Source organism: Nyctibius grandis, chromosome 17 (genome assembly GCF_013368605.1).
Source record: "Nyctibius grandis isolate bNycGra1 chromosome 17, bNycGra1.pri, whole genome shotgun sequence".
In the NCBI taxonomy this organism is placed as follows: domain Eukaryota; kingdom Metazoa; phylum Chordata; class Aves; order Nyctibiiformes; family Nyctibiidae; genus Nyctibius; species Nyctibius grandis.
In genome coordinates, this window is record NC_090674.1 from 6,547,028 (window position 1) to 6,575,023 (window position 27,996).

Sequence of the window (27,996 nt, forward strand, 5' to 3'; positions counted from 1 at the left end):
ATGGATCAAGTAGAACAACTTGCTGCAGACAGAAGGAAGAGCTTCCTCTCAGCTGACAAGAAAAAGAGCAGTGGCTGTAGGATCATTGTGGGATTTTTATGTGTATGCCCTGTGGTGGCTTTGGTGGCTCTTGTGGGAGATCCAGCTGGAGCTGCAGTGCAGAGAAGGCAGGTAGGGGAAAGGATCTAATTCTCAAATGCTTGAAAGGGGAGCGGGGACATCAAATACGTGTGCATGTGTATTGTTTTAGAAGACGGATAAATTCAGGGAGCAATCTAAACAATATGTAAGTAACTGCTAAGGCAACAAGATCTGTTAATGGCTGTTTGAGTCCCTTTTTGCAAAGGATCCTACAAGGTAATTATGGATCCAAGTAGAATCAGATTGTTAGAGACATGTCTGCAGCTTGCAGACAACCAACAGTGAATGCACAAAAGAATGGGGTTGTTTTCCCGCAGAGCTTTGGCTGTTCTTCTCAGTACCTCTGTTCCCAGCCTGGTGGGATGTGGCATGCACGTATCCTGATCGCCGTAGCAGCTGAGCTTCCCGGGAGCTCCAGTGCAGGGCTCGTGGTGTGTGAGGTCTGAACGGGGGGTTAGTGCTGGACCTACAGAAACTATCACCTGATATTAACAAGATATGACAGACTGGTCAGGGGGAACTGTAGCAAGGCTCTGGGACTCTCAGAAGCTGGTCGTAATTTTTGCTTTTAGCTTAATTTTAGCTTTTAATTTAAAAAAAAAAACCCCAGTCTTCTATAAGTGCTCGCATCCTCTCCTGCTGTTTGTGTTTATGAAGATCCAGGCAGTAGCACCCCTTGTTTGCATCACATGCTCAGGACTCTTATTAACTGGTACTAAGTCATAGTTATGTTACTGTTTAGTTTAGTGTATGAAAGGGGAGCTGCTTTCTACATTCCTACTCTCCACTCTCAGAGTAGAATCAGAGGGATAAGCCACTGGAGGTGAAGGGAGAGGGCCAGCAGCCAGCGTGCTCACATGACACATGCCTTGGGGAAGGAGAGGCTGGACCTTGAGCTGAGTGAACCAAGAAGTCTGGGGTCCTCAGCCAGATCCCTTAATACAGCAAACGAAGTGACAAAGGTGAAAAGTGACCCTGTGTGCTCTTCCAAGAGCAAATGGGCACCTGGAGGCTGCCAGAAATGTGATCACACACCCTGCCAACAGCGTGCAGCTCAGAGGCGAGGGGTTAGCAGCTCCCTGTCTCGCAGGTGATGTGCTACAGCTCTTTACGTTCAAAGACTCTGCTCATTTCAAATTGTGAGCCAGACCCACAGCTGAGCTTCAAGAAAGGCTAAAAGACCATCCTAGGAAAGAAGGAGACTGGGAGTAGAACAAGATAGAAGCTAGTATGGCTCACAGACACGAGCAAGGCTGGTAGAGTCCCACAGCCATCTACCAGTCATGGCTAGCGGTAGCCATGGAGAGATGCCAGGGATTTGGGCAGTATCTGGCAGCTGTTGCTTCAAGCTTTTCGTCTTTTCTTGCCACTTGCTTGCTGTGAGGCCAGGGATGTGCTATTTTGAGTCTCAGAGCCTCAGTTCTTCCATGAGTGAAATGAAGACAGCTCTTGCTTTCTGCAGAGTGTGCTGTGAGGCTGAACACACTGGTGCTGGTGCAGCTTTTGGAACATTGCCACTACACATTCTGCTTAGGAAGTGTCTTGGTGCCTCTGGAGCAAAGCTGACCCAGAGATATTCAGTGTCTTAGTCTTCAGAAGGGGAGGCAGAGTGGGTAGGCTTCCAGAGAACTGTGTTGGGGCCCATTCTTTTACGTCCACTGCTCAGGACTAAAAGGCTTTTACAGTTTGAGTCAGACCTGTCATGAAACTTGATGTCTTTTACTGTATGATGGCTTTAAATGCACTCCAGGGTTTCCAGGGCTCCTGTTTATCTTGAAGGCATTTCAGATCCACAGTGCAGCTTTATAAAGAGCTCTCTGCACAAACGGTTGCCTGTTCTGCTCATTTGTCCAGTATTTCATTTTTTCTGTGGTGAGGCTGGAGAGCAATAGCAAAGCGAAAAGGAAATGAAAACTTTCCAGGAAGAGCTGCAGCCTCACCATGGCCAGGAGCCTGCTGAGGCCTCACTCCTGCTGCACTGCAAGAGGAGAGCGGAGGGGCTGCAGTGCCCTACTCTGGACTTAGGCAGGAGCTCAGGGGAGCCTACAGCACTGATCCCCTGTGATCCAGTGTTGGGGAGTGCTGCTCCCTTCCTTTCCTTGCATGTCTGGTCTAAGACAAGCCCCAAGAACTCCTCACAGCACAAGCCCCTCCTTTGCTCTGCCTCAGTTTTGGTCAGTGCACTCGGAGCAGGCACACTTTGCGGAGCACTGACCAGCTGATGCGCTGGTCTTGTCTCCTGGACACCCATCAGGGTGCCAGTTGTGCTCCCCAGCCTCCCAATGCCCCATACCTGGTAGTTTTGCTTTTACACTGTTCGATCCTGCAGTCACTCCCATCTCTTCCAACCTCCTGTTTTGTCTTTTAAGGCAGATGCCACATCGCCTGGTCTTCATGGAGCGAGTGCCTCTGCTTTGCACAGCCCAGCTTTCCCACCTCGGCCTCCAGCGCGGAGAAAACGATACACGATCACACCGGGGCACTTGAAATGGGACCACTTCAACTTAACGTACAAGTATGGACTTGCATTAGCCCTAAGAGCTGGCATTTCTAAGTGACAGTGGGGTCAGAGTTTTTCCTGCCAGGGGTGTAGATATTAACCATACGAATGTCGCTAATCCATTTGACAGTGAAGGGACAGCTGCTAAAGCCACTCTAAAGTAGAAGGATCATCCCTGCATTAGAGCTCGTAGCACATATGGCTGCATGCTGAGGCTAATTGTCCAGGTTTACACTCATTAACAGCCTGGCTTGATACGAAACCTTCTGCTCCCTTTAGGGTGTGCTGGGACGAAGGGAGAACATAAAGAGCATAGCTAAAAACCCAGAGGGGATAGCAGAATACACACAACTTTTCCCAATTGCTACACTTCAGGCAGTTTCCTGAATGCAGATCTTCTTTTGGGACAAGGTAAGTTTCTAGGAGCCATCTGTACGGTTCCAGGGTACAAACAGGGGTTCTGCCATCCCGCACCAGGAGTTTTCTTACAGTTCAGCTGCATCTGTACCTGTGGCCTGAGCAAAAGCCTCTCGAGTCTCTTTCCTAAGTGAGGAGATTTTTTTCAGAGATTTTTTTGACTGTTTTACTATCAAACCTTTGGAACCCTCTTCCAAAAGTTCTGCCTGAGAGTATTAGAATTCAGAGTGTGTGCACACATTGTAGCCTAAGGGTTAGGAACGGGAGTTACCTGCTGCTGAAACGCAGTCGTCTTCTCTTCTGGCAACACCTCACAACAGCCTGGGAGGTGTGAGGATACAAATAGTTTTCCAAGAGAACCTTGTCTCAAATGATGTGCTTGAGGAGGGACAAAAGCTGTAGTCAGAACATGTGATTGTAAAGAATATCAGTATGTATTGGTCCCTGTGGTGGTTTTATTAAATGTTCTTAATATCCAGTTCAAGCTACTCCTGTTTTGAATGTATTAGAGCGAAGGGAAAGACTTGTGTCTGATGCAACCTAGAGAGCCTTCAGCTGATGTCTGGGAAGGGAACAGTGTTTTCCTGAGGGTGTTCTGTGTTCCTACAGAATCCTGTCCTTCCCAAGGAACCTCATAAGTGCCAGGGACACACGCAAGGGACTGGCGGCTGCGTTCCGAATGTGGAGTGAAGTTTCACCGTTCAGCTTCAGAGAGGTGCCACGGCACGTAGACAGTGACTTGAAAATAGGTAAGAGCACACGGGCTCCAGGCCTGACAGGTTGTGTGTGTGAACTCTACGAGGGACGTGTAGAGTTCCAGCATGTGAACAGGAGTTCAGAGGCAGGAGATGGTCCTCCTTTGCTGTGTGGACTCAGCAGGGCCTCTTGGACAAGGGCTGGGGCAGCGTTTGCCTTTAGTCAGGTAGAGAAATTACTTCTAGTTGCTCTAAGGAGATATTAATATCATAATTAACAGTTTCTGTGAATCTTGCAGTCGGGGAGCCTTAGGTATTTGAAAAGAATTAACCCTCAAAATCTGCCCCTGGGACAGCATTATCTCAGGGAAACTGAACATTGAAAGGAGAAATGACGTGTCCAAGGTCACACAGAGCCAAAGAGCAGGTGATGGATTCCAGCTTGTTTATGGTTTTAGTCTCCCTTCTGTTGATCCTCTTGAAGCACCATCTTTTCTCTGTCCTCTCTCTCCCTGCCTTCCTCCTGCCACGTATCCCTGTGCAGTTTTTACTTCCTGAGTTTCTCAGGCATAGAAAAATGTTGGTGCTGAGGCGTTATCTGCTCAGCCTCAACCCCAGATGTAAATTCTTCCTGGGATTTATGGTCTGTGTGAAATGGTTATTTCCTGTGCAGCTGGCAGCAACAGTGAGAGAACCAGCAGCTTTACCATTGTTTCGCAACACGCTCTTCACTCTCGTGGTGTGTGATGCTACTTACAGGCACGTGATGAGCCTTCCCAGGGGTCTGTCCTGCTAGCCCAGGACCAGTGGATGCAGGGCACACTGCGATGCTATCACAACGCTAGGAAAAAGATGGCAAGCAGCTCTGACTCTAAGGCTATCTGTTTATTTACGTTTAAAATGGAGCAATGACACCCTGGGGTTATCACTGTCCAACTTCTCTCAGAAAAAAAAAAATTTCCATGTGATGTTGCAAAAAGTGCTCAGTGTTCCCTTCTGTCAGTAGACTCATGTCCATTGGGAACAGCTCTAAGTGCAGGGCCACCACAGGGCTTGCGGCACGCAGCCATCATTCCTGACAGTTGCTTTGCATTTGTTTTTCCTTCTGTGGCTCTGTAGGTTGGAAAATGTGGGATACCTTAAGAGTTGTTTTAGCAAACCACAAGTTTACAGATGTGTGTCCTGGATGGGCTTTCCCTGCTTGAAAAAAAGGCTTTCCCTTCCCTAAATCTGCTGTTTTTTTCACAGGCTTCTACTCTATCAATCACACCGACTGCCTGGAGTCCCTCATCCACCACTGCTTTGATGGCACAACAGGGGAACTTGCCCACGCCTTCTTCCCACCCAACGGGGAAATCCATTTCGATGACCATGAATACTGGATATTGGGGAACACTCGGTTCAGCTGGAAGAAAGGTAGCACATAATTAACACCTGGAGGGTTTAGCTTTTAGTCCTTGTTCTGGGGTTTACCTGGTATGGGAAACAGAGAACAGAAAGGGCTGTGGTTTGCTGTAGTTTTGGAAGGTGTTGGCCTTGCTGTCAGGTGACTGAGCTGCTGTAAGGGCCCACGTTTGGTGGCAGCGCCGTTTCCTTCTGAATAGTTCAGTGGATTCACTCAACAGTTGAGACACGTGCTCAATAATCACGTCTCGCTTCTGCCCAGGCAGGTGCTTCTCTGATAAGGGCCATGTTATATTCAACGTGCTGGTGTGACTGTTTACATTGTAGTTTTTCAGGGTCCATAGTCATTTTTGGGGTTGTGGGCACCTAAAAATGTCTGTGTTACTTAGAGCTTGGTGGTTTTTTTCTTCTTTTTTGTTAAGCAATGTCAAAACTAACGTTAAATTAAAAGCAGATGGTCCCTGACTAACTAGCAAATTCAGTTCACATTACATGACCAACTCAATATCTTACTTTCAAAAAAAGTACTTTGCTTTTCACCAAGTAAAAAGAGAGGAGGGGAGATTTTACGGGACATAGAGGGACTTCTCCTGTCCTTCTTGCTTTCCAAAGCACAGCAACAGAGAAGATGTAGGGACAAAGACCTAGGAGAGATGACTCTTAAAGCAAGAATGTCAGTGAATTAATTTATTATGCAAAATATCACGATAGGTGTCAGTAATAACCCCTCTTGTGAGTCATCCTTCGGTTAAAGTCCACCTCTGCTGGAAGCAGGCTTCAGGATGCTGCCACAACCCTCAAGTTTGGGCTATGGGGGATGCAGAGGGCGACTGGAGGCTCTTTCAGACCCAATATTCCAGCTCGTGATCTCATTCCCAAAGAGCCGTTTGCAGTCACAGCTCAGGGAACAAAGGTAGCAGAAAGCTGACATAAGTACGTATGACCCAGGGCACTTGCCTTCATTACAGGCGTTGCTCTTTCAGAGCTGCCTGCCTGCAGTCTGGCAGTGCTGCTCTGGCTCCTGCTGTTTGAAATCAGAAGCATGTGGAAATCATTGGCTTGTCTTTTTTTGCACCCAGGCAGCTACACAGAAGATGAAACTGGGGTAACCTTTGATAAGCCCCAACTGTCCTCGTGCTAAAATATGTTTCCCCTGGTTTTACACCAGGATTAATGTACTTCCCACACAATGCCAGCTGTGTTTCTGTTTCTCTTCCAGGTGTTTGGCTGACAGATCTGGTACATGTAGCAGCTCACGAAATAGGCCACGCCTTAGGACTCATGCACTCCCTCAACCCCAACGCCCTCATGCACATCAACGCCACTTTGACTGGGAAAAAGACCATCTCTCAAGATGAAGTCTGGGGAATCCACAGGCTCTATGGTAAGGAAGGCAGGGTGTGCTCCGGGCTCCTCGGGGTAACAAAGGTTTGCCTGAAGTGGCGGCTGGATCCTGTGGAGCTCTCATGGTGTTAGACCCTCACTGGTTGGCAGGACGAGGCTGTAAGCCAGCGAGCAATAGGCAAGAGGAATTTTACTCCATTTTACGCAAAGCTGAGCTAGGAGGAGGTGTAGGATAGTCTGTTTCCAGCACTATGAGCTTCAAATGTGACAGACAGGAGGCTGGAAGTCTTACAGACTTCATGCTCCCACCTCCCCAGCTGGCAGCTCTGAGAAGAGGTTTCAGAGGGGTCAGTCCACGCTGTGGCCTCAGACTGCTCTGAGCTGCTACAGCAGAGGCGTGGGTGCTGTGTTCTCATGGGCTGAGCTCGTTAGGCCCCAGCCCAGTGACCAGCTCTGGGCACTCCCTCTAATGCCTTGTCGCCTTCTCTTCTAGGCTGTAAAGACAGATTATTTATGTGCCCATCGTGGGCAGAAAAAGGCTTCTGCGAGAAACGCAGGAAGTTGATGAAAAAGCACTGCCCATCTACCTGTGACTTCTGCTACGGTATCGAGCTTTTCTTTTGGGATTTGTGGTGGGGTTTGCACAGAGGGAGGAGGTACCAGTGAAGCAGTGTTTGCTGTGGATAGGCAGGATCTTAATTCCACCCTGGAGAGCAGTGGATGCAGTGACTAACCCCCTCCAGCTCTAACGAGCAGCACAGCAGAGATGGGCTCTTACAGACTGGAGCCAAGATCAAGGCTTGGAAATAGGAAGCAGCTTTTATGTTTAGACATTTGTGGACTAGAACATTAAACTGTCCCATTCTTCTCTAGTTTAACTGAACCAGTGATAGGGAGTTTCTGAAAACACAACTACTCCGTGTGCCTCAGACTGCTTCCCCTTTGGACCCAACTGAGGAAGTGAGATGCTGATGCGTTAAATTCAGAGATAAGAGATGCAGTGATGGGACATAAACAAGCCAAATGCCACCTCAAGCACAGCTGGACTTGAGCTGCTCCGCAGAAGAGATAAAGTATGTTAATCACCTTATCTAGTCTCTCAGTTTTATGACTCCAGATAAGGGACTAATGCAGGATCAGGTCAAGTTACTGCAGCTGTGGAATTAAGCTTCAGTTAAAGCTGACCTAAAGATGATGCACCGTGTAACTAGTACCTCTTTCTCCAGTACAGAGGTTATTTTTTCAGACCAGATTAATGCAAAGATGCAGTCAGATAATTACAAACCCATATATTCTAGGGGACAGTTCATATACTGAACATACACTCTTCCATATACATATATATATATATATATATATATATGAAATGAGCAAGTTATTTATCCCTCTCTGTCAGTTTACATGCCACAAAATTGTTATCTTTGCATATGAATAATGTTACATGTCTATCCAATAATTGCTCAGCAGGAGGCATTTTTAAATTAATACTTTTAAGATTCCTTAGGTGATAACATAATTCTGAAAGTGTTTTGGAATGCCTAAAGCTTGGTAATGAGCGGTGCTAACTTTTGCCGTTTCTCTCTCTCTCCTCTGGTGTACAGAATTCCCCTTTCCAACAGTCCCCCCTACTCTGCCCCCGCCAAGGACAAAAACCAAGACTGTTTCTGAAGGCAGGAATGTCACCTTCCGCTGTGGACAGAAGATAATCCATAAAAAAGGCAAAGTTTAGTAAGTGCTCTATCATTTATTCCAGTCCTTGAGGAGACTTTCCAGCTTACATACCAGGAAGGATGACAAAACAGGGTAAAGAATTATTCAGTCTATCTTCTGGAGCATGTCACTGCCTCATTTGGCACCCAGAGTAGGAAGAGGGGTGGCTGGCTGTGAGCAGGGAGTGTGCAAATATTGTTCAGAACATTGCAAAGCATTTAGGCTGCAAGCAGAGCTATCAGAAACGAGCAAGCTGAGCTGAAAAAGGGTAAAATCCAATTCACATGTATAGCACAAAGACAATTCTTACCATCAAGTCAAATTCCCTGGCCCCTATTCTGCAAAATCTGCAGTCTTAAATTTACCCTTTCAATTAATAGTTTGTTAGATCCTACTAGCGTACAAGTGTGTTATTTCTGGATGTATCTAAAATTGAAAGAGATGATAGGCCCAAGTCCATGAGTTAGTTTAGACTGGCGACCCAAATTCCCATCAACTTCCAGTGAGATTCAAGCTCCTAAATTACTCAGGACAGTGCCCTGTTACAACTGCCATCATCTACCTGAAACATACAGTAAAACTTTAACAAAATCAGGTTAAGTCAAGTTAAGGTCCATAAGTTAAGGTTAAGTCCCATCTGTGCTGTACACTTACTCAGCAAAACTTACTAGGAGAAAGACCCACTAACACATATTGCCTTGTACTGGACATGTTGTAGTTTAACTTCTCTTACTTTTCTTATGACAGCTGGTATAAAGATAAGGAGCTTCTGGAATACTCATACCCAGGTTACTTATCCTTGAATGAAGATCACATGAGCATCATTGCAAATGCAATTAATGAAGGAACTTACACTTGTATAGTAAGGAAAAAAGAAAGAATCTTGACTACTTATTCCTGGAGAATCAGACTGAAGCACTAACAAGAGCCCTGGAAGGAGCACTTCCATCACTGCCAGTTCTATTTCAAATTCAAGACGTTTCTTTGGCATTTTACATTTAATCTCCAGTAGCGCAACTGAACTTCTAAATCAGCTGCTTCCACACCTTGGGCAAAAGAGACTCTGAGACGTGATTACTGGAATGTAAAACTTTCCAAATTAGTTTTAATGATAAAGAATTTATTAAATATGTGCTGTACAGAGAATTAAATCTTTTTTTAAAAAAAGTGTCAGATTTTGCAGTGGATAAACTATGTGGATCACTGTGGACTTTGGAAAAACAAGAACATAACTCTTCATCAAACAAAGGGCTGAACAGAGGGATGGCTCAGCTCTGCTGCAGTGGAGGCAGAGGTACTGGGGAAGGACAATGACCAGTTACAGGCTGTAAGTGTTCTGCTGGCATTTTTAAATCCTGGTGCATAGCACCAGAAGAACTTATTAAAAAGTATAAGACCTAATATTACTTTTTCTTTTGCTTGTCAGAAGGAGGCTGTAGGGTCACGTATCCACAGAACAGCATATCCAACAAAACTGTCAAGCAACAAAACACTTGAAGAAGCCAAGAAAAAAAAAATTAAGCTCTGTCCCTGCCCCGGCACGCGCTGTGACACAGCTTCCATCTGCTGGTATGGAAAACAGCTCACACTTCTACAACAAACCCTGGAGTTACCCGTAGCTCTCATAACCATGTTACGTTTCCACGGCACTCCAGCATTAGGTTTTCTTTGTTTTACTAAAACAATCCCAACTTTGATGAAGAATCCTTTTTTGTCAGGAACGTGGATCTTCCAGTGATGCCTGGACTGGCTGCAACACTGTGAAGGAAGCGAGGATGGAAATAATTCCCCGAGTGCAAGATGCCCAGCACAAACACAAACCATGCAGTCGTGGTCTGATCCTTTAGAGCTCAGCACAGGCCGTGGCAAAATGCCTCTCCTGCACTCTGTGGGATGCAGCAAAACCAAATGCTTTACAGTGGGTTATTGATCTCCACCTCTGAGGAATCTTGCTAAAATCCCACATACTTCAGTTAACAGATTAGTAATAGAACTGTCTCAGGCCCAAAGAGAAAATAGTTCTGCATTCCTCCACAGAAAGAAATAAAACATTTTGAAAATTTACCACAATGTTCATATGTCCCAATTCCAGTTCCAAGGCCTTTACCCAGAAAAACCCTTAAAATGCATTGAAATTGATGGAATGTTTATAATTTAAGTTAATCCTTTTACTGGACTGGTCCCAGTGCTGACTTCATGAATACCCCAGTACTTCTCCAAGTCTTCCTGTTCCCAGAAAAGAATGATAGATTTATAAATTACAGATGCAGAAGGCTGTGATATTCCAGACATGATTCCTCTGGTCTTCCATCTTATGAGAAAGGACTGCAATATGGCATTATACAATCAGTAAAGCTAAGCTCTTATGGAAAAAAGGGCATATTTAAAAGAACTTCCCACAAAAAAATAAAGTTTCGAGTCTCCATATTAAATCTTTTAGATTTATAAAACAATAGAGTCCTTCTTTTGCACCAGTGTAAATACATGCATAGAACCCCTCAGACAGTGCTCAGCTGAGCAGTGCACCCAAACATAGTCAGTATCAAGCCCCACCCAGCCCAGCTCCTTCCAAGGCACACAAGAGGAAAGAAACCTCAGAACTGTTATGGTTTTTTGCCCTAACTATATTCAGACACATACAATTTACTTAAAATAAAAAAAAGTTGTCTGCCCAGGCTGACACTGTGCTGTAATAGTGTCAGCACTGATCTGGGGCAGGGGGGAGAATAAGTTTCCACTCTAGAAGACTTAGTGCCATCACCATCGAAGTTTGCTGCATGTGAAGAAATGAAATCCTTCACACTCTTAAACAATTTAAAATGTATTTTAATTCTACAAATTTACAAGGAAAGAAAAACCAAAACAAAACAAACCCAATGAAAAAAAACTAAAAATAAACCAGAAACTGTTCCAGGATTGTACTTCAAGTTTTCCTTTGTCAAATTTTGTACCAATCCTTGGCTTTTCAGGTTCATCCCAGTCCTCTAATGGAATGCAGCAGTTAACTCCACACCCAGCCAAGAGCATTTTGAACCTGTGATGACATTTGACTTTTTCCCTGTGAAAAACATCTAGTCTCCCTGACGTGAAGAACAGAACTGGGGCACTCAGAAATCCACTCACGTGAAACAGTTCTCTTTCTTTTTTCCCCCCCTCTCACGCTGAGTTTAAAACTTGAGGCTGAAACCAGGTCCTGCAGCAGATGCTCCTTGGTTGGTGGTGGTCAGATGAAAGCCTGTGTCTTTCAGATCATCATCACCCTGTAAAAACCAATCACAATTCATTTATCAGTGTCTGTGCACAGGTATTTACCTCTCCAACACAAAAATCGAAAGAACAACAACAACAAAATAAATCAAAGCATCTTTAGGAGGTAAGAAACTAATGTATGCTTTAGTAGCATCGTAGCTAAGGTTGATGCAGTGTTATTCATGATCAAAATCAGGATTTGGACATGTCTGAGGACACCAGAGGTCTGTGTCGGTCGCCTCCGTGTGCTCTACTCACCAACTGACTGTATCCAAGGCCTCCCTCCGGGGGCCGGGGGCTAGTGCCACGCTTCACCCTTTGTTGTTCGCTTTTTGCTGGCCAGGTGGGAAACATGGAGGGGTCGATAGGAAGGGGAGTCTCTCGGAAATACTCGTGCTTCAAACCGTCTTCGGCAGTAATTCTTCTGGCTGGGTAGTATGTCAAAAAGCTGAGAATTTAGGAAGACAATGAAACAGGGAAGAAGAGAGACAGAGGGACAGAAAGAAGAAAAATTTTAGCCTGAAAATTATAAATTCTTCAGCAATGCAATTCAGAATTTTCTGATTTTTAACAATTTTATTAATGGGTATGACTGCTGACATATGAGCCATCTAACCTCCCTAGCTGATCTTAAAAGCATGCTTCCTACATGAACCTGTCATTAATGGAACCACAGCTGGAACTACATATGGAAAGTAGCTTTTGTAGGGATCTGTTTGCAGAGGTACCAATCCCTGGACACCTCAGAACCTACAGGCAGTCAGATCCAGCTCAAAGGGAGCCAGGGTGGTTCAGTTAGATATTTTACAATGCTACTTTGCTTTTTACAGAAGACAACTGAGATTGTATTGAGACACCACAAAATACTGTAATATAGTGTAATTTAACTGTACAGCTTGTGGGTGATTACTCTGAACCTTGTGCAATACACAGACATACTTCACTGTACTGTTCATCCTACCAAACAGCATTTGGCCCTGACTATGTAAACATTTATATATCCAAGATTTGTACATGTAATGAGTTCCACTCACTTATGTAAACTTACTCATGTGTTTCCTCAAGTTCCAGACGCACATGAATACTACAGTGTTGTCATTCTTACCCAAAATAATGAAGACATAGCCCTGGTACAACCAAAGCAAGTAAGAAGTAGATGACACTGCTGTGACACCCATCTTTATTAATACAAGCTGTGCTTAGACCTTCTGAAAGGTTATCTAACTTCCAATAAATTATTCACGACTCATTAAAAAGCCTGGAGCAGCATAATTCTTAAAAACTGGAAAGACTGAAAATTCCTTTTTTTTTTTAAAAAAAAAAAACAACTAATTTTTTAAAAAATTAATTTTTTAAAATAGAAACAAGTTCTAAGTAAGATCTGAAACTCAATCATTTAGTACTTCATGTCATGAAATTTAAAGGGAATATTAGGGGAAGGAGGGGAACAAAAATCTCTCAAACTATTGACAACCTTTTAAAGACAAATGAATTGGAATGCAATCAGAATGCACCAGTAGAATTAAGTTAACAGGACTGCCAGAACATCAGATGTGACAGAACTCATGAACTTCAAAAATCTAGGAATAAAAATAAGATTGCTGTCTTCCTAATGCTTTAATATGAGCTCTAGACTCTACTACTTTTTTTTCCTTTTTTCAATTGTAATACAATTGTTGTAACAAGATCCATGAGCAGGCTGCGTGATAGCTGCCTCGCCACAGAATTCAACGTGACATGGATGAGCTAAAACTACTGCTAAAACATTTTTCTATTCTTCTAGGATGTAGGTGTGCAAGAATAATCTTGGACTGAGGTTGAACAGCAGGTGTTAAGAGCTGAATAAAGCTGTTGTGAGAGCGTGAGGAACAGCATTGCGAGGACTGTCACAGACAAACTTCAAATGCATCCACGTTTTGACAAGGTTAAATGCACTGAAATACCAGCCTGACTACACATCCTTTCCCCCACTATCACAGCACACCAGCACCTTTTCCCAAGGATGCTCTAGAAGCCAGCACTTACTTGTTCATCAGGTCGAACCCCTGATCAGAGAGGAGCGCCCCAAATCTCTTGCGTAGATTGTTATAGGGGTATTCTGTGAAGGTCATCTTCTTTACTGCTGGCAGCTCGTTGTAACCAGGCCAGATTTTTTCACTTGGAGTACCCAGATCCTGTAAATTAAAATATGTCTTTAATAAACCCTTCTGCTTTTTCATTATGTAGCTGTAGGAGTTGGTAACTATCCAGAGAAAACACAAATCATAATCTTAGCCTCCTATAAGCATCATAAACCAAGAATCAGAGTAGTGAGCCTTTAATAAGGCTGAATCTCTGTCAAAAAGCAACAAGCACTTCTCATTTCTTACTGCTCTAATGTACCTGCCTCTAAAACCAGTCAGAATGCAAAGTTGTTAAAAATGTTACCTTAAAAACTTTGTTAATCTGGTCAATTTCTGACTTCCCTGGGAACAGCGGTTTCTGCGTTAACAGCTCTCCAAATATACACCCGACCGACCACATGTCTATCGCCGTTGAATATTCCTGAAGAAAGGAATATATTACACCTTATAACATCAGTAAGATACTTTCACTGAGCTGTTTGGGGTTGTCTTGTTGCTGCTGTTTTGGTTTGGGGTTTTATTTGTTTGTTTGTGTTTTTTTTAAAGATTCTAACGCTCTGAACAGCACACATACAGTCATTCCAACACCCAAGGCACGAGCCTCAACTGTATTTATTTAAAAGTTAAAATTACTGTGAATAATGAGTAATACCCATCTACACTGTTGCACCCATTTTTTTTGGTGGTAGTGCAGTATTTTTTTCTGACATGGTTCTTGTCGCTGAAGCCCTACAGAACCCTACTGATTTCATCCAGATTTCAGTTATGAAACAGGTAACCAGTAGGGAACATTGCCAGAATGTTGCCATCACCTTGTTCTGCTCTCAGGTGTCACAAATTTTAGACTAAGGTTAAAAAAAAAAATCCAGCTGCCTAAGATGAAAAAATCATGCTGCCATGAGAAGTCCAGCAGCACCACATCAGTTTTCTAAAGGAGAAAAACTCAATCTGTCACCCACCCACCTTTGTCTGTGGCAGATGGAACCTTTTTAGCTGTGTTATTAGGAAAAATAATACTGAAAATTCAGAATTTCCACCTCTAAATCAATATAAGGAATCAAGCATGCTCATACTTTGTTCATAAATTATAAAATAGTCTGTAGAGTCGTTCCTCTAGCAGCCAGAGGAACAAGGAGGAACATACCTTAGCTCCAAGCAACAGCTCCGGAGCCCTGTACCAAAGCGTCACCACCACCGGCGTGTAAGGCTTCAGGGGAGAGCCGTATTCTCGGGCCAGCCCAAAATCTCCAACCTAAATGAAAATGAGTAATCAGTATTTCCAGCACTGACCATACCCTTTACTAACAGTGTCACTACGTGCTGGCCACGCACAGCAAGCCTATCACACGGCTTCCAGCCTTCAAAAACAGCCACGTAGAACACACTTCCTCAGGGGCCTTCCTTGGCTTTTTCCACTGAAGGGAAAAAACATTTTTCCCTTCCAGAGGCCAAGTTCCTGTTACTGATCACCTTGACAGAACACTTACATGACAGGGGGAAAAACAAACCCAAACAAACACGGAGTTGTTTGGAGATTTGTTGTTGCTGTAAGATGTAAATAATTGCAATAGACAATTGGCACCTAAAATTCAGAATTAAAAATTGAAATTTTATGTCCTGATCTTATTAGTACTGCTTTTCTCTTAGATTTTGGTAAGAGTCAGTGATAGATTGTTAAAGCGTGCAACTTAAGACTTTTTCTGTAAAGAGAATCTCCATTTCCACCAGTAACTGTACAGTTCAGCTCTACTACAAAGATTTACAGTCTTTATTACAGTCAAGTTGAAAGAGCAACCCCAGTTCAAACCCTATGATGCTGATATAGAAAAAGTAAATGACACTGTCACGCACATGGTGTGCTGTACCACCAGGAGGAGAACACTGCTCAGACCTCTGATCATGCTGTGAAGAATTCAGTATTCACTCCAGCGTGCTCGTTAGTCACATCCCAGCATAAATCTTAAAGTTCACTCTTTCGCAGCTCTATGTTTTACACCTCTAATGACCTCTAAGACTAATGCAAAACATCCTATCCAGCTCCTGACAGAGCTATAATGCAGTGTAATTCTGCAACACAAGCTTCTTCACAAGTGGGGTATATTTCATGTAATTCTTACTTTTAAAATGCCTGAATGACTGAGCAACAGGTTGGAGGTTTTCAAGTCTCGGTGAAGTATCCAGTTGTCGTGAAGATGCTTGACTCCTCGCAGCAACTGAATCATCAAGGTTTTCACTTCACCTGAAATTATAAAAAGAAGCCAAATACATTCAAGAGAAGAAATCTATCCTCTTTTTTTTTTTGTTTGTAGAACAGGGAAGAGGGGCAGGGGGAAGAAAGGGATGTCAAGCTAAAAGCACAGTATAGACTGCACCATAAAAATACGTCACAGAACAAGCGCAGTTAAACCCACAGAGCTGCCAACAAAGCAAAATTAATTTGGATAGCTGGAATTCATTAAAATAATGCTCAGAAATTAATGCCTCTCAAAAACACAGGAAGTGGCCAAAATTAAAACCCAGTCTTCTTTTCCAGTTTAGCACAGGGCAAACTCCCTCCATTTCACATCTGAACCTCCACTTCACCCTAAGCATGTGTCTCCGTTCAGCCCACACCCAGGGCTAAACACTAACCAGTTGTTCTATCACCCAAGACCTCTCCCCAGCTGAGAAAGGGAACTGGGAAAAGGAGGGAGACTCGTGGGTTGGAATTTAAACAGATTTAATAAAATAAGAAAACCAATATCAATACTAATACAAAAGACACAAAATTATACTCAGCCCATAGAGTGGTGGCAAGTTCCTCCAGGGATCCCAACCGTTGAGAATAGAAGAGAGGAGAAGGAGGGAGGGGAGGGGAGGGGAGGGGAGGGGAGGGGAGGGGAGGGGAGGGGAGGGGAGGGGAGGGGAGGGGAGGGGAGGGGAGGGGAGAGCAGAACAAAGAGCCCCCCATCCCCACCAGCTTTCCCATTTATGGTGAACATGAGGTTAATGTTGCAGAATACACCTGTGGGCCAGCCTGGGGCAGCTGCCCTGGATTTAACTGCTGATGGCCTTGATCACCACAGCTGGCCACACACTGAAACAACATGGAACAGAAAAGGGATTCTATAAATTTTATCCCTGCAAAACCAGGACAGCGTGCAAACTGGACTTATCAGCCAAATATCACTGTGAAATCAGCAGTCCCAGCCCATGATCTTAACTTCCATCAGTAAAATCAGCCTGAACAGAACAAGCAATGAAGCCTCTGTTCCAAAGAACACTCAGGACATTCCAAGGCAATAAACGTCACCGTACAAAGCTGGTTCTCTGATCTCAGTACAGCCCAAAGACACTGAGGTTTGTGTTGGCCAGTTTTCCAGTTTTGAGAATTATAGGAGGCTACAGCAAACAGTACCTGGTAGAAATGGTTGCTTCATTGTTTCCATCAGACTCTTGAGATCGTGTTCTACATAGTTCATCACAATATAGATTTTATCCATGTTACTACCTACAACAATTTCCTAAAACACAGAAACAAATGATCAAAACAAGCACACAGTTATTTAAAAAGCATGCAAAAATGAATTTTAGAAATTTACTGGCAAGAGGATAAATGGAGCCTGCCATTGGTAAAATCCATAGAAAAGGTATTTCTCTATTTAAAAACAAAAAAAAACAGCTCATTTTTGCAAAACATCTATGCAGAGACAAGCCCTGTCTATTTAGTTTTATGGGTAGTATAAGACTGTTTACAGAAACAAGCTCTGCTAGGAATGCTAACATTTTTATAAGGCATTTTAAAAGCCAAGAGGCAATATTTCAAGAACAAAAATACTTTTGAAATAGAAGATTGTGGCCTTACTCTGACAGTGACAATATTTAGATGTTGTGCTTTCAGAATGGTATTTATTTCTCTAAGAGAAGTGATGGGAAAGCCTTCCTTTTCCTTTTCCATTTTCAGTCGCTTCAGAGCCACAATTTCATCTGCAAAGAAAACAGAATTATTAACTACAGACTTCCCATCACATAGCTAATAAAATACATGGTAAGAGGTCCCCCAGTGTTCTGTCACTAATTTCATCTATTTGAATTAAAACCATTACTCAAGATGTTACTTTGAGCCAAGAAGCAGAGTCAGTCTCATATTAGCAAAGTAAAAACAAAAGAAAACCCACCACCACAAGATTGCCAAGTTCAAAGAATAACATCCCAAACAACAACCCAAAAGCTGCATCATGGATTGTAGCGTATTCCAATACAGCTCATCTGGAAATAAACTAAAGAAAAAGTGTATTTAACTCTAAACTCTTCACCATAGTTAGGAAGACAAGACAGCAGACAGGAATGCCTCAAATGCAGTTTACCTCTCCTTAAAGAACCGACTTGAAACTAAGGTGCTACTGAAATTACTGAAGTGAATTATTGAAATACATCTGGGTTTTGCATGATATTGTGGGGAAAAATGGTTATGTTGGTCTCAGAGCAGGCCTCAAGACAGAGAAGGAAAAGAAAAATGAGCTCCTGGTAGTTGTCCAGTAAATAAGTGCACTCAGAGAAACCACAAGGTATACTTCTACTCCCCAAAGGAGACGAAATGGACATATTATCCTAAAATAAACAGAGGAACCAAGGCACCCAGAATTTAAACCTGTCACCAAAATCACAGCTTGTCAGTTGGAACCTGAGAATAACCCTAATTCCCATCTAGGTCTGTATTGGAACATAGTTCTTTTCACAAGCTTTCTTCACCATCTGCCAACTCTATTTAAAACTGCAGATATTTCATTTACTGTGCTACGGTTCCCCTTGAAAACGACCAGCTTGCTAGAAAGTAACATACCACTAGTGATGGCAACACTACAGGGGAACTGAGGTCAGAGTCAAAAGAACAGACCCTATCTTGCTGGGCATTATCTTTTTCCAGGAAAAAAGAAGCGCTGCACCAATACCACTATTTTTGTTAAACTACCAATGCCAGTATTTTTCTCACTTGAGAAATCACCACGGAAGGGGAACATATAAATGACTCGATGGTTGGCTCTTGCACCATTCATAGGAAATGCCATAATTTCTTCATGACACTTGCTATTGCAAGCCAGATAAGCAAGGAGATGGAGTTTTAAAAATATAAATCCACTTGTATACACAATAATTGGGTTTTTGAGAGGGAGCTTGCTGCTTTTGTGAACTCGCTACTCAGTAGCTGCGCTTACAGTGACGCCTGGTGGAATGCTCTATCACACCTGGAAAACTGCCAGCCTGGTAATTAAACTGTGTTAATTGTTCTACACCATCATGGCCAATACAGAGATGACTTCTGAACTCAAAGAGCTGCAAGTGAAACTCTTATGTCAAAGCCCACATGCTATTAAAAAGCACAGATCATTCTTGATAAAGTATTTCAGACACATTTGTTCATCAATGAAAAATGCAGAACCATAATTTGCCTACAACTGCAGCCCTAAGCATGACGAAGGCAATAACTGGAGACCACTTATACTAACCAGTCTTCTTGTCCTTTGCTCTGTACACTACACCATATGTTCCTTCTTCAATCCTGTTCAAACACAGGAATTCCTCCACGCTACGACATCCCTGAGAACACAGACAACATTTACTCCTTCAGCATTTGGGAAGGGTTTTGCTTGGGTTTTTTTTAAGACAACACAAGGTAAACTTCAGCAGCTTCACAGGAATAGTTAAAATCTACCAAGAGAATTCAAAGATATGGCTATGTTCTGTGAGAAAGGTATTTTGGGGATTTAATTTTACTTGTATCTCTAAAGGAATCCTGGACAGAGTCTGTCTTTTAGTAGATCAATTAAATTACTCCATTAACTCTTCACTCATTCACTTCGGCACAGAATAAACTGAAATTTCTGCCACAATGGCAAAGGCAGCAACTCAGCACCTCAGACAGACACCTTTCACACAGCTCAATTAATAAAAACATGCTTTCTCTTTGTATTTCTACACTTTGCTGTTGGCTACAAAAAGAATAACCACCCGTCAGTTCCTATTCACATTAATGGAACTCTTCTCTCACAAGTGTCTATTTTCAGACAGCAATACCAAGGTATCAGAGTATCAAATGTGTTATTACATTCTTATCTATATCTAGAAGAGTAATCTCATTTTTGCTCCATGCACATTTTTTCCTTGTCAAAAAAAACTACAGCAATATTTCACACAGAAACGTGTATTTTGTGATGTATCTCATGCACAAATATGTGTTTATGGTGTTAACAAAGCAGCTGGAGAAATCTGTTTGCCTGTGATATTCTTAAGTATCCTTTAACTGCTCCTCTACCTGAAGTGCAGGAAGATACTTCGGAAGCTCTTGTTTCAACTCGATGGGGGAGGAAGCTGGTGAGTCAGGAACATAGTCTCCTTCTGTCATTGCATTGGAATGAGGGGTACCCTCCCCTACTTCCTCCTCTTCCACTTCGCTTCCTGCTGAATCTCGGTCAAACCTGGACTCTGTAACTTCAAAAGTCAGAATCAGTCGTGGAAAGAGGACTCCATTTGGAAGCATTAAGTTCAGCTTTAGACAAATACGGGTAGTGAGACACTGATCACTATACATGAGATAGGTGTGCAACTTATGCAACCTCAGTTACTGGAATAAACATCAGTGAGAAGCCTAATTTCTCCTCTTTGTTGAGATGATGCTGTCAAAAACTCATTTACAGTCACATATATACAATTTCCAGCGTTAAATACAACAGAAAAATAAATCTTTACACTAACAGAATGAATGAGAAAATTGACCCAGGATATCTCATTCTGATTGCAAGGCTTTTTTGATGAGAAGACAGGACAAGAAGCCCAAAATGAAAAAGGAGGAAGCAGTAGCTCATTAGACTCGGATCTGATTTCCTCTAAACATACACCTTGGAACAGATTTCAAGGAATTTCAATTCTGACATGAGAATGGCCCCAAAATGCCACGTATAGGATGCTTTAGAATGATGGCAAAACTGCAACAAGAAATACATTTGAAATATTTTTAAATATTTGTTGAAATAGATTTGGCTGCAAAAATTCAGCCAGGCACTTCTTTAAATATTCAGTATTTGCATTGTACCAACTGGGATGTGGTTTCCATTCTCCCGCTCCTCCTCTTCACTCATTTCTTCCTCGCTCACCTCTTCTGCAAAACAGAATCAAGTTCAACTGAATGAACTCAACACTCCTGTCGTCCCCTGTAAGGCACATCACTACTGAAATGCTTTTCTAGCTCGCCAGGCCTTCTTCACCACTACCTAGTTAGTGACCTCCTACTTCTGTTTCACTTGGAAAGCAAATGCTTCCCCTAACTCAGCAGAACTGCACCTTTCAGCTTCCAACAGGGAATATAATTCTTACCAATTATCTGGGAATTCGGGATGGGGACAGGTGAATAAATTAAGTTGGGAAACTTATGAATATTTGCTTATTAACTGTAATTGATTTTAAAGAAAAATACCCAACCTTCAGAGCAGGTTTTTGTGCCTTTTCTTTACTAATTACTGACAACACTGGTTGTAAGTAGACTTTTTTACTAAACCTTTTGTTATTACATTCATTTATTTGTATTGGCATGAAAAAAACAATCTGAAATTTGCAACTGAAAATAATTAAAAATGACAGAGACATTTGTATTTCACCACCCCCCAAATCAGTAAGTGCACAATTTTCACTACACAATATTTGTTATGTTACAAAATTACTTAAACTGTCAGCCTTATGCCATTTAGGAAGACAAAAATGGCTTTCAGTTTTCTAATCTGGCTTCTTAGACGAATAATTGGTATTACCTCTATATAAAAGGATAGAAAATGACTTGTACTTGTTTTTTTTCTTTTTAGTTATCTTGACCTGTGAGGTCTCAGCCTATCCTAGACTAAGAGAAAAGGAAAATGTTCAAATAAAACAATATAGAATGAGAAACAAAGAAAATCTTAACACACCATTCTAGGATCTGCTTTATGTTACTCACCAGCTGATTGTTCAGACACTTCCTCAGAATTGCTTCCTGTCTCCTCCTCCTCCTCCTCCTCCTCCTCTTCTCCCTCTTCCTCAGAACCTTCACTGCTAGACTCTTCCTCCTCTTCTTCTGAGCCTGATCCAGATTCTGTTCAGGAATAATCAAACACATAACTAAGTAGGCACACATGCTAACAACAGTGTTTCCTCAACAGACAACTGTACCATTAAGTACATCTACTAAATTGCATTTAATCACCTGATGAAGACTCTGCCGAGCTGGTTTTTCTCTCACTGTCACTGATGTCTTGCAGGTCTGAAAGAGGATCTCTCTCTTCTGGTTTCTCTTCTTTTACTGTTGAGATCATAAAAGTTAAAAACAGGGTGCTGAGTGAATGTCACTTCTACTTACAAGACTCTGAATACCCAGATAACTCCTTTACTCTCTCTGGCCATTAAACTGGTCCTGAACATTCTGTACTGGAAATACAGAACACTAAAAAAAACTCACACTCTGCTCAAAAGACAAACAGCTTTTCTGAATCGCAGTGGTACAGGATCACCAGCCAAAAATATGGAACATTGACCCTTTGTTTTTTAAATGTGATATATGCCTAAGCCCTGCTAAGTGTAATTAAAAAAAAAATAAAATAAAATAACATGGTAACAAGTATCACCACAACACAGTCTCGCTAATGTGTGTACACACAGCGCTTACTATCAGTGATTACTACTCTAATGCAGTCCCTCTGGAGCACCATGGAATAGCAGGTGCAAATAACTGTTGGTTGACTAGACAGCAGCTCCAAAGGACTTACTGCCTGCCTCCACCTGGAGTTTCAGCTGATGACATTCTGCAGTCAGCTTACTTGAAACAGTTACACTTATTTTTACAGCTACACACATTAGCAATGCAGACACAGAGCTTTTCTCCTTTAACAAAAGATACTCTTATGTCAATTGTGCAAGTCTCTACTCACAGTCAGGACCTTCTAGGCACGGGAAGGACCATTTTCTGGCTTAGAAAACAAATCTCACCCTCTAACCAGAATACTGCCTTAAGCATTTATTTTCTTCTACAGGATAACAATATCAGTGATGCTTAAACTATACCAATCCCTGTAAGGTAACTTTTTAAGGTAGCTTAGTTCCTAACAACAAATCCAACTGGAGCTAGTATAAACAATCCTTTTTTAATCTGCAAGGGAATTCAGCTAAAAAATTTTAAAAATTCAGTCAGCTGCTTCTTTCATCATCAAAACTTTTTAAATTACTCCTCCTACTACTAAAAAGGAAAGATCCATTCAATTTGTCACTTGCACAATTACCTGCAAAACCAGCATTGCTTTAGAGTACAGTACATATGTACGTATTCATGAACATTCCAGAGTCATGCCACCATGGCTGAAGTGGTCAGTGCCTTCAAGAGAGTACCAGGGATATATGTTTACTACTAAAAATTAAACACTACCCCAGAACAGCTCGTCCTAGACCCCAGGCAAAGACAGAATTGAAGTGGCAAATGCTACCTGGTTTCCTGCTATCTCCTTGCTCAAGCTTGTCTCTTTGCTGTCGTAATGGGCTGCGACTCCAGGGTCTCATTTTTACTTTGTCTCCATATTCTTCCCTCACTGTTCTATGGTGTGCAGAAACTAGTGAAAACAAAACCGGAATAAATTGTTACATCTCCCTGCCCTAGTTAGAATACTTCTGTCTGCCACAACCACCTGCTTTACATAATCTTCCTTCTTCCTTACAAACTAAAAGGTAATGGGGAGGAGTGGAAGTGGAACCTAACTACGTCTGGGAGAATAAAGGACTACAGTTTACCTCATGCACAATAAAATATGGGTTTGTACTACTTAGAGAAAGGTGCTGCCATACTTAGGAAACAGAAGCAAGATGCCCTACATACTACACAATAAATGCCCTGAAACTAACTCTCTCTCACAGAGAGAAGTGGACAGACCAGGAAGATACACAAAAGAACAGAAACAGCTAAGGGTCAGAGGAGCTGACAGAACAATTAGAGCAATAAAAATAACTACAATGAAAGGCTGGATAGATCAGACAGTATCAGTGTAAATACCAAGCACAAAAAGGAACTGTTCGGTATGAGCTGAACTAGAAAGAACAGCAAACAAAAACTTCTGCTGCTGCTCTTGAACAACTTTTGTCACTTGATCACAGGAATGGGCTCTGATTTTTACCTCTGAAAACTGGGACAAACCAAGATCCTTTAACCAAAAATGATCTGAACTTAGACTGCAAGTATCTGATGTGCTACACAAGGTGAGGGTTCACGTGTAGAAGTTAATTTAAATTGCTCGTTATCAGATCTCCCCCACTTGACTCCCACTACAGCTTTTTTCATGGCTGCAGTACTTAGATGATCTCTCTCCCTCCCTTTGCAATTTATTTCCCCAAATCCTTAAAACACTTAATTTTGAGACTTCAATCTCTATCAAATTGGGTTAAACTCAGCCAAAGAGTTCAGAAGCAACTGGGATCATGACGGACACACACACAGAGACAACATCAATTACATAAATCTTGTTCCTATAGAAAACCAGACTAACAGAGAGAGGCAAAGAAAGACTTACTGACTAATCAATATGCCGTGATATTTAAGGCATATGACATTGTTTTATTTCCCCACGAGATTTACACTCACGCACACATAGAAGCCCCCCACCCCACGCTTTTTTTTTTCACTCTGGCACTGACCTAAGTGAAACATGCTTTCTGTACCTCCACTCCACCACTGCATCAGCAGACAGTAAGCCCAAACAACATTTACACAGAGATAGTTACCGTCTCTTCTGGCTTCCCGTTCCTTACGTCTTTCTTCAGCTCGCCTTTCTCGTTCTTTTTGCTCCCTTTGCTCTTTTTGCTGCTCTCTGATTTTTCTCTCTCGTTCTCGCTCAAGTTGCTCCAGACGATCTCTAGAAAAGAATTATTTTTTTGTTACGTTACAGTTCACTACAAACTCAGCTCATGAAGTAAAGGAAAACTGTTTTCATAACAAACTACAGGGCCATTCAATCTCATTAGCAGCAATACCACTGATTGCTTATCAGTCAAAACCAGACATAGTTTTTCAGGTGACCCTTTAAGAACGGTGTTTCAAAGACAAAGACCATGATCTCTAAAAACACATGAACTTCTGCACCCTCGTGAGAGTTTAAACAGAAATTAAGCAAGTTCAGTTAATAAATCCCCTGATACTATGCAGAACTGGTTCATACTTTTTTTCTTCATTACAGTAGAACACTGGCAATATCTGTTGTAGTGAAGTCACAAAGGTAAATAAATTCAAGAACACATTTTCATTAGACAACACATTCACAGGAACATGGTGCTAGCATGAGACCTTACAAGTTTTTGCTCTGAATTTTTTTGTCATTTCAGAACAGTGAAAGGTTAGAGACAGATTTAGAGGAGGAAGCTGTTCATCTCTCTGCTGGTCTGTCACAGGGGAGGGAGGGATGGATGTACCTCTCCCTCCTGGAATGCTCCCTTGCCATTTCTCTCCGTTTCTGTCTTTCCCATTCACGACGGGCTTTATCCTGCTCTTCTCTATGTCTCTTCCTACGCTCATGTTCCCGTTCTTTCTCTTTCACTCTGGCATGTTTCCCTAAACAAACAAAAATGAATTTTGGAGTGTTACTATTCAAAATACTCAGCGCTCCTATTTTTAAAAAGCAAAACTAGAAAGGACGAAACTTATGGTAACCTATTTTCATGTTCTCTGTTATTTTCTTAATGGAAAAATCCTGATCTGAAAGGGTGTTGGAAAATGAAAAGATTGTAAGATCTTGCACAAATGCTTGCATTAGAAACAGAAAAAGGCCACTAGTAACAGGGAAACAACATGAATGTTTCTAGAAAGGATATTTTTTTCCTTTACAGTCACGTACAAAGATCATAGCTCAGCCCACTCACTCAGTGAAGCTGGAAAGAAGTTTATCTGACTTCAAAGAGTAAAAGTAGACTCTATATCCCTGTCCCAAAGTGATTACTGTCCGCTCAAACACATATATACCCCATCATTCCCATAAGGGCATTAAACATAATCAAAGAAATAATACAAGTGTAAATGCCTTTGTCTTATCCACCTAACATGTTTTCGTTAGTTTGTAGCTATTATTTAGTTTCTACACAGTGCCTGTTCAGCTTCACCTTCAGAAGCTACCAGAAATGTTATCCAAATGCAGTAATAACAACCTTCTGCTGAATGACTACGATGTCTACGTTTCTCTTTCCTCTTCTCATCTTTTCTATGGTGAGTTTTTTCTTTCCGTGACATTTGCTGCGGTGGTTTTATAGCCAAGGAATCATCTTCTTCTCCTCTAAAATACAAGGCAAATTAATAAACTCAGGGAAGTTACATGTCCTGTCAAACAGGCTGTGTGCTGTTTCCTCTTTTCTCCATTTTGAAAAGAATGTATTTTTTTCCTGTTTTATTAATTTATATTAAAGTTCATTTCCATAGTACTCCTGAGCCAAGGCATTAACAGAAAATCAGTCATGTAGATGAGGAGTTAAGCTATCATTATATGCACACTTAATACACAAGCAAATGAGAATGAATTAAGCACTGCAGAGAACTCAGCAGGCCTGCTTTAACTGCATCCTGACCAAACTATTTTATTACTAGGTAGTGGCCAAAACTGGACCACAATACTCTGTTAAGCCTTAATCAGTACTTCAAAGAGATACCTTGGCATGTTCCATGAACAGAAGGCAAGATGGCACATCTGCATGCTAAAGAAGTTACTTTTCCCCTTCAGATATTTTTCAACCCTCTTCTCAGTACTTCTAAAGGTTCATTTCAGTAACTCTTTCTAAGGTAACAAGGTTATTCTTTATTCTTACCTGTCTTCCATAGAGTCTTCCCTCCTGTAAGGTGAATTTCTGATTGTTATTTCCATGCGATGATCTCTCAACTCCCCCTCTTCAAGAGAATCCCGCTTTGAATCCCTATCATCTGACTGTGACAGAAACGCAAGAAAGGGCAAAAACAAAATGCAATTATTTTTATGTCACAAAATGAAAACATTTAACAGTCCTCAACTCTTCCATTCCTAGCTCAAAAGCCGTCCTCAACTGGTCACACCAGTAAAGTACACTAGCTTACGAAGCAGAGATTTCAGTCATAAGCAGCCAAATGCAGTTTTGATTGCAATTACAGCTGAACTCCGTAAATTCAATGAAATTAGACAAAATTAAACAACAATTAAGGAGGATTACATTAACTACTGTGGGTTTTTTCCAAAAGAATGTTATTTTGTACATAGCTGTACAAAACCAACTACTAATATAAAAGTTATTCAAGAAGAATTATTTAAACCCATTCTTCTATAAAATCTTTGAAAGGTTTTTACTTGAACTGCAACTTCCAGTCAATCACATCAATTTCTTTACCTTTTCTAACCAACAACTATGAAACAAAGCACAGTATACAACATAAGGGCAATGAGATCTTAGCAAAGCACCATATTTTTTCAAGCTTTGGAACTAGAGATCACACACGGAACATGCACAAGAGCAAGAAGAATTCCGCTGACAGAGCAAGAAGCCTTGTTCTCATCAGGAAATTAGGTTACAGGCACTGAAGCTCCTCAGATTTCCTTAGGAACGCTTGTAGACCAAAGGGTAGCTTACATTTTTCATACGTTTTATCTCTGCCTTCTCTTCTTGCTCCTTCCTTCGTTTTTTTTCTTGAAGAATTTCATCTAAAGTTTTCACTTTCCAAGAATCCTTTTCATCACCCATTTGAGTTAAAAAAAAACTCTGAAAAAGAATATGACATTAATGAAACCTATACAAACTACAGTCCAACACGACGATGTCTATTTTACGCTGACTTTTTATATGCAAACACTTAATATACCATTTTCAAGTAAAGTCAAGTTGGACTCGACTTATGCTGAACCAGAAAAGTCTGTTTTAAACCTAGAAGCACAAACAGCCTTTGCCACAAACTGAGGGGCCTGTTCGAGTAAAATTAAAACAAACACGGTCTATAAACACGGCCTGGTGTTTCACCGCTGAGGAACACGCAGAGGAGACAGCCCGCACCAGCCGGTCACGCACGACCTCGGTCCCGGACAGGTGACGAGAACCACCGCGGCCTCCCACCGCACAGACCCCACCCGGCCTCGCCCACCAGCACACCCCAGGCCCGGGGCTCGCCCGGAGCCACCGGCCGCGGGGGGACACGCTCGCCTTGCGGCCCGCACCCGGCGCCCGTTTTCGCCTCAGAGAGCAGTTTCCCCTGGGGCCCCACCTCCGCCCGGGCTGGCGGCTCTGCCCCTCCCGCCTCCCCTCCAGCCCCGCGCCGCCGCGGCCAGGACGACACCGGGGCGGTTAACGGGCCGGCCGGGCCCCCCCGCCGGAGCCGGGCCCACTCACCGCCGCCGCTACCGGAGACTGTGACGAGCAGCGCGGGACAAACGCG

The 27,996-nt window shown here is 42.3% G+C and overlaps 2 protein-coding genes across 6 annotated transcripts; one reads left to right on the forward strand and one right to left on the reverse strand.

The window, feature by feature from the left end:
• On the forward strand, positions 1-9,214 carry MMP23B (matrix metallopeptidase 23B). Its single transcript, XM_068414455.1, has 8 exons — positions 1-171; positions 2,511-2,656; positions 3,668-3,807; positions 5,002-5,169; positions 6,377-6,541; positions 6,995-7,105; positions 8,103-8,229; positions 8,959-9,214. The coding sequence occupies exons 1-8, from the start codon at positions 1-3 to the stop codon at positions 9,131-9,133; spliced, it is 1,203 nt and encodes a 400-aa protein (XP_068270556.1). The 3' UTR covers positions 9,134-9,214.
• LOC137671112 (cyclin-dependent kinase 11B) lies at positions 8,322-27,992 on the reverse strand. Of its 5 annotated transcripts, none has more exons than XM_068414450.1 (20): positions 27,826-27,881; positions 27,201-27,329; positions 26,412-26,527; positions 25,761-25,885; positions 25,032-25,170; positions 24,348-24,478; positions 23,063-23,185; positions 21,793-21,888; positions 21,547-21,681; positions 20,653-20,718; positions 19,876-20,051; positions 19,070-19,160; positions 17,428-17,549; positions 16,981-17,086; positions 15,701-15,822; positions 14,728-14,835; positions 13,888-14,004; positions 13,486-13,634; positions 11,719-11,908; positions 8,323-11,471 (listed from the first exon to the last, which is right to left on the reverse strand). In XM_068414450.1, the coding sequence occupies exons 2-20, from the start codon at positions 27,309-27,311 to the stop codon at positions 11,379-11,381; spliced, it is 2,316 nt and encodes a 771-aa protein (XP_068270551.1). In that variant the 5' UTR covers positions 27,312-27,329; positions 27,826-27,881; the 3' UTR covers positions 8,323-11,378. The 5 variants fall into 5 exon arrangements, with proteins under 5 accessions (XP_068270553.1, XP_068270551.1, XP_068270554.1 ...); XM_068414451.1 differs by lacking the exon at positions 27,826-27,881 and adding an exon at positions 27,951-27,992 and having other exon boundaries at positions 8,324-11,471; positions 19,876-20,045; XM_068414449.1 differs by lacking the exon at positions 27,826-27,881 and adding an exon at positions 27,951-27,992 and having other exon boundaries at positions 8,324-11,471.
• Positions 27,993-27,996: the final 4 nt, after the last annotated feature.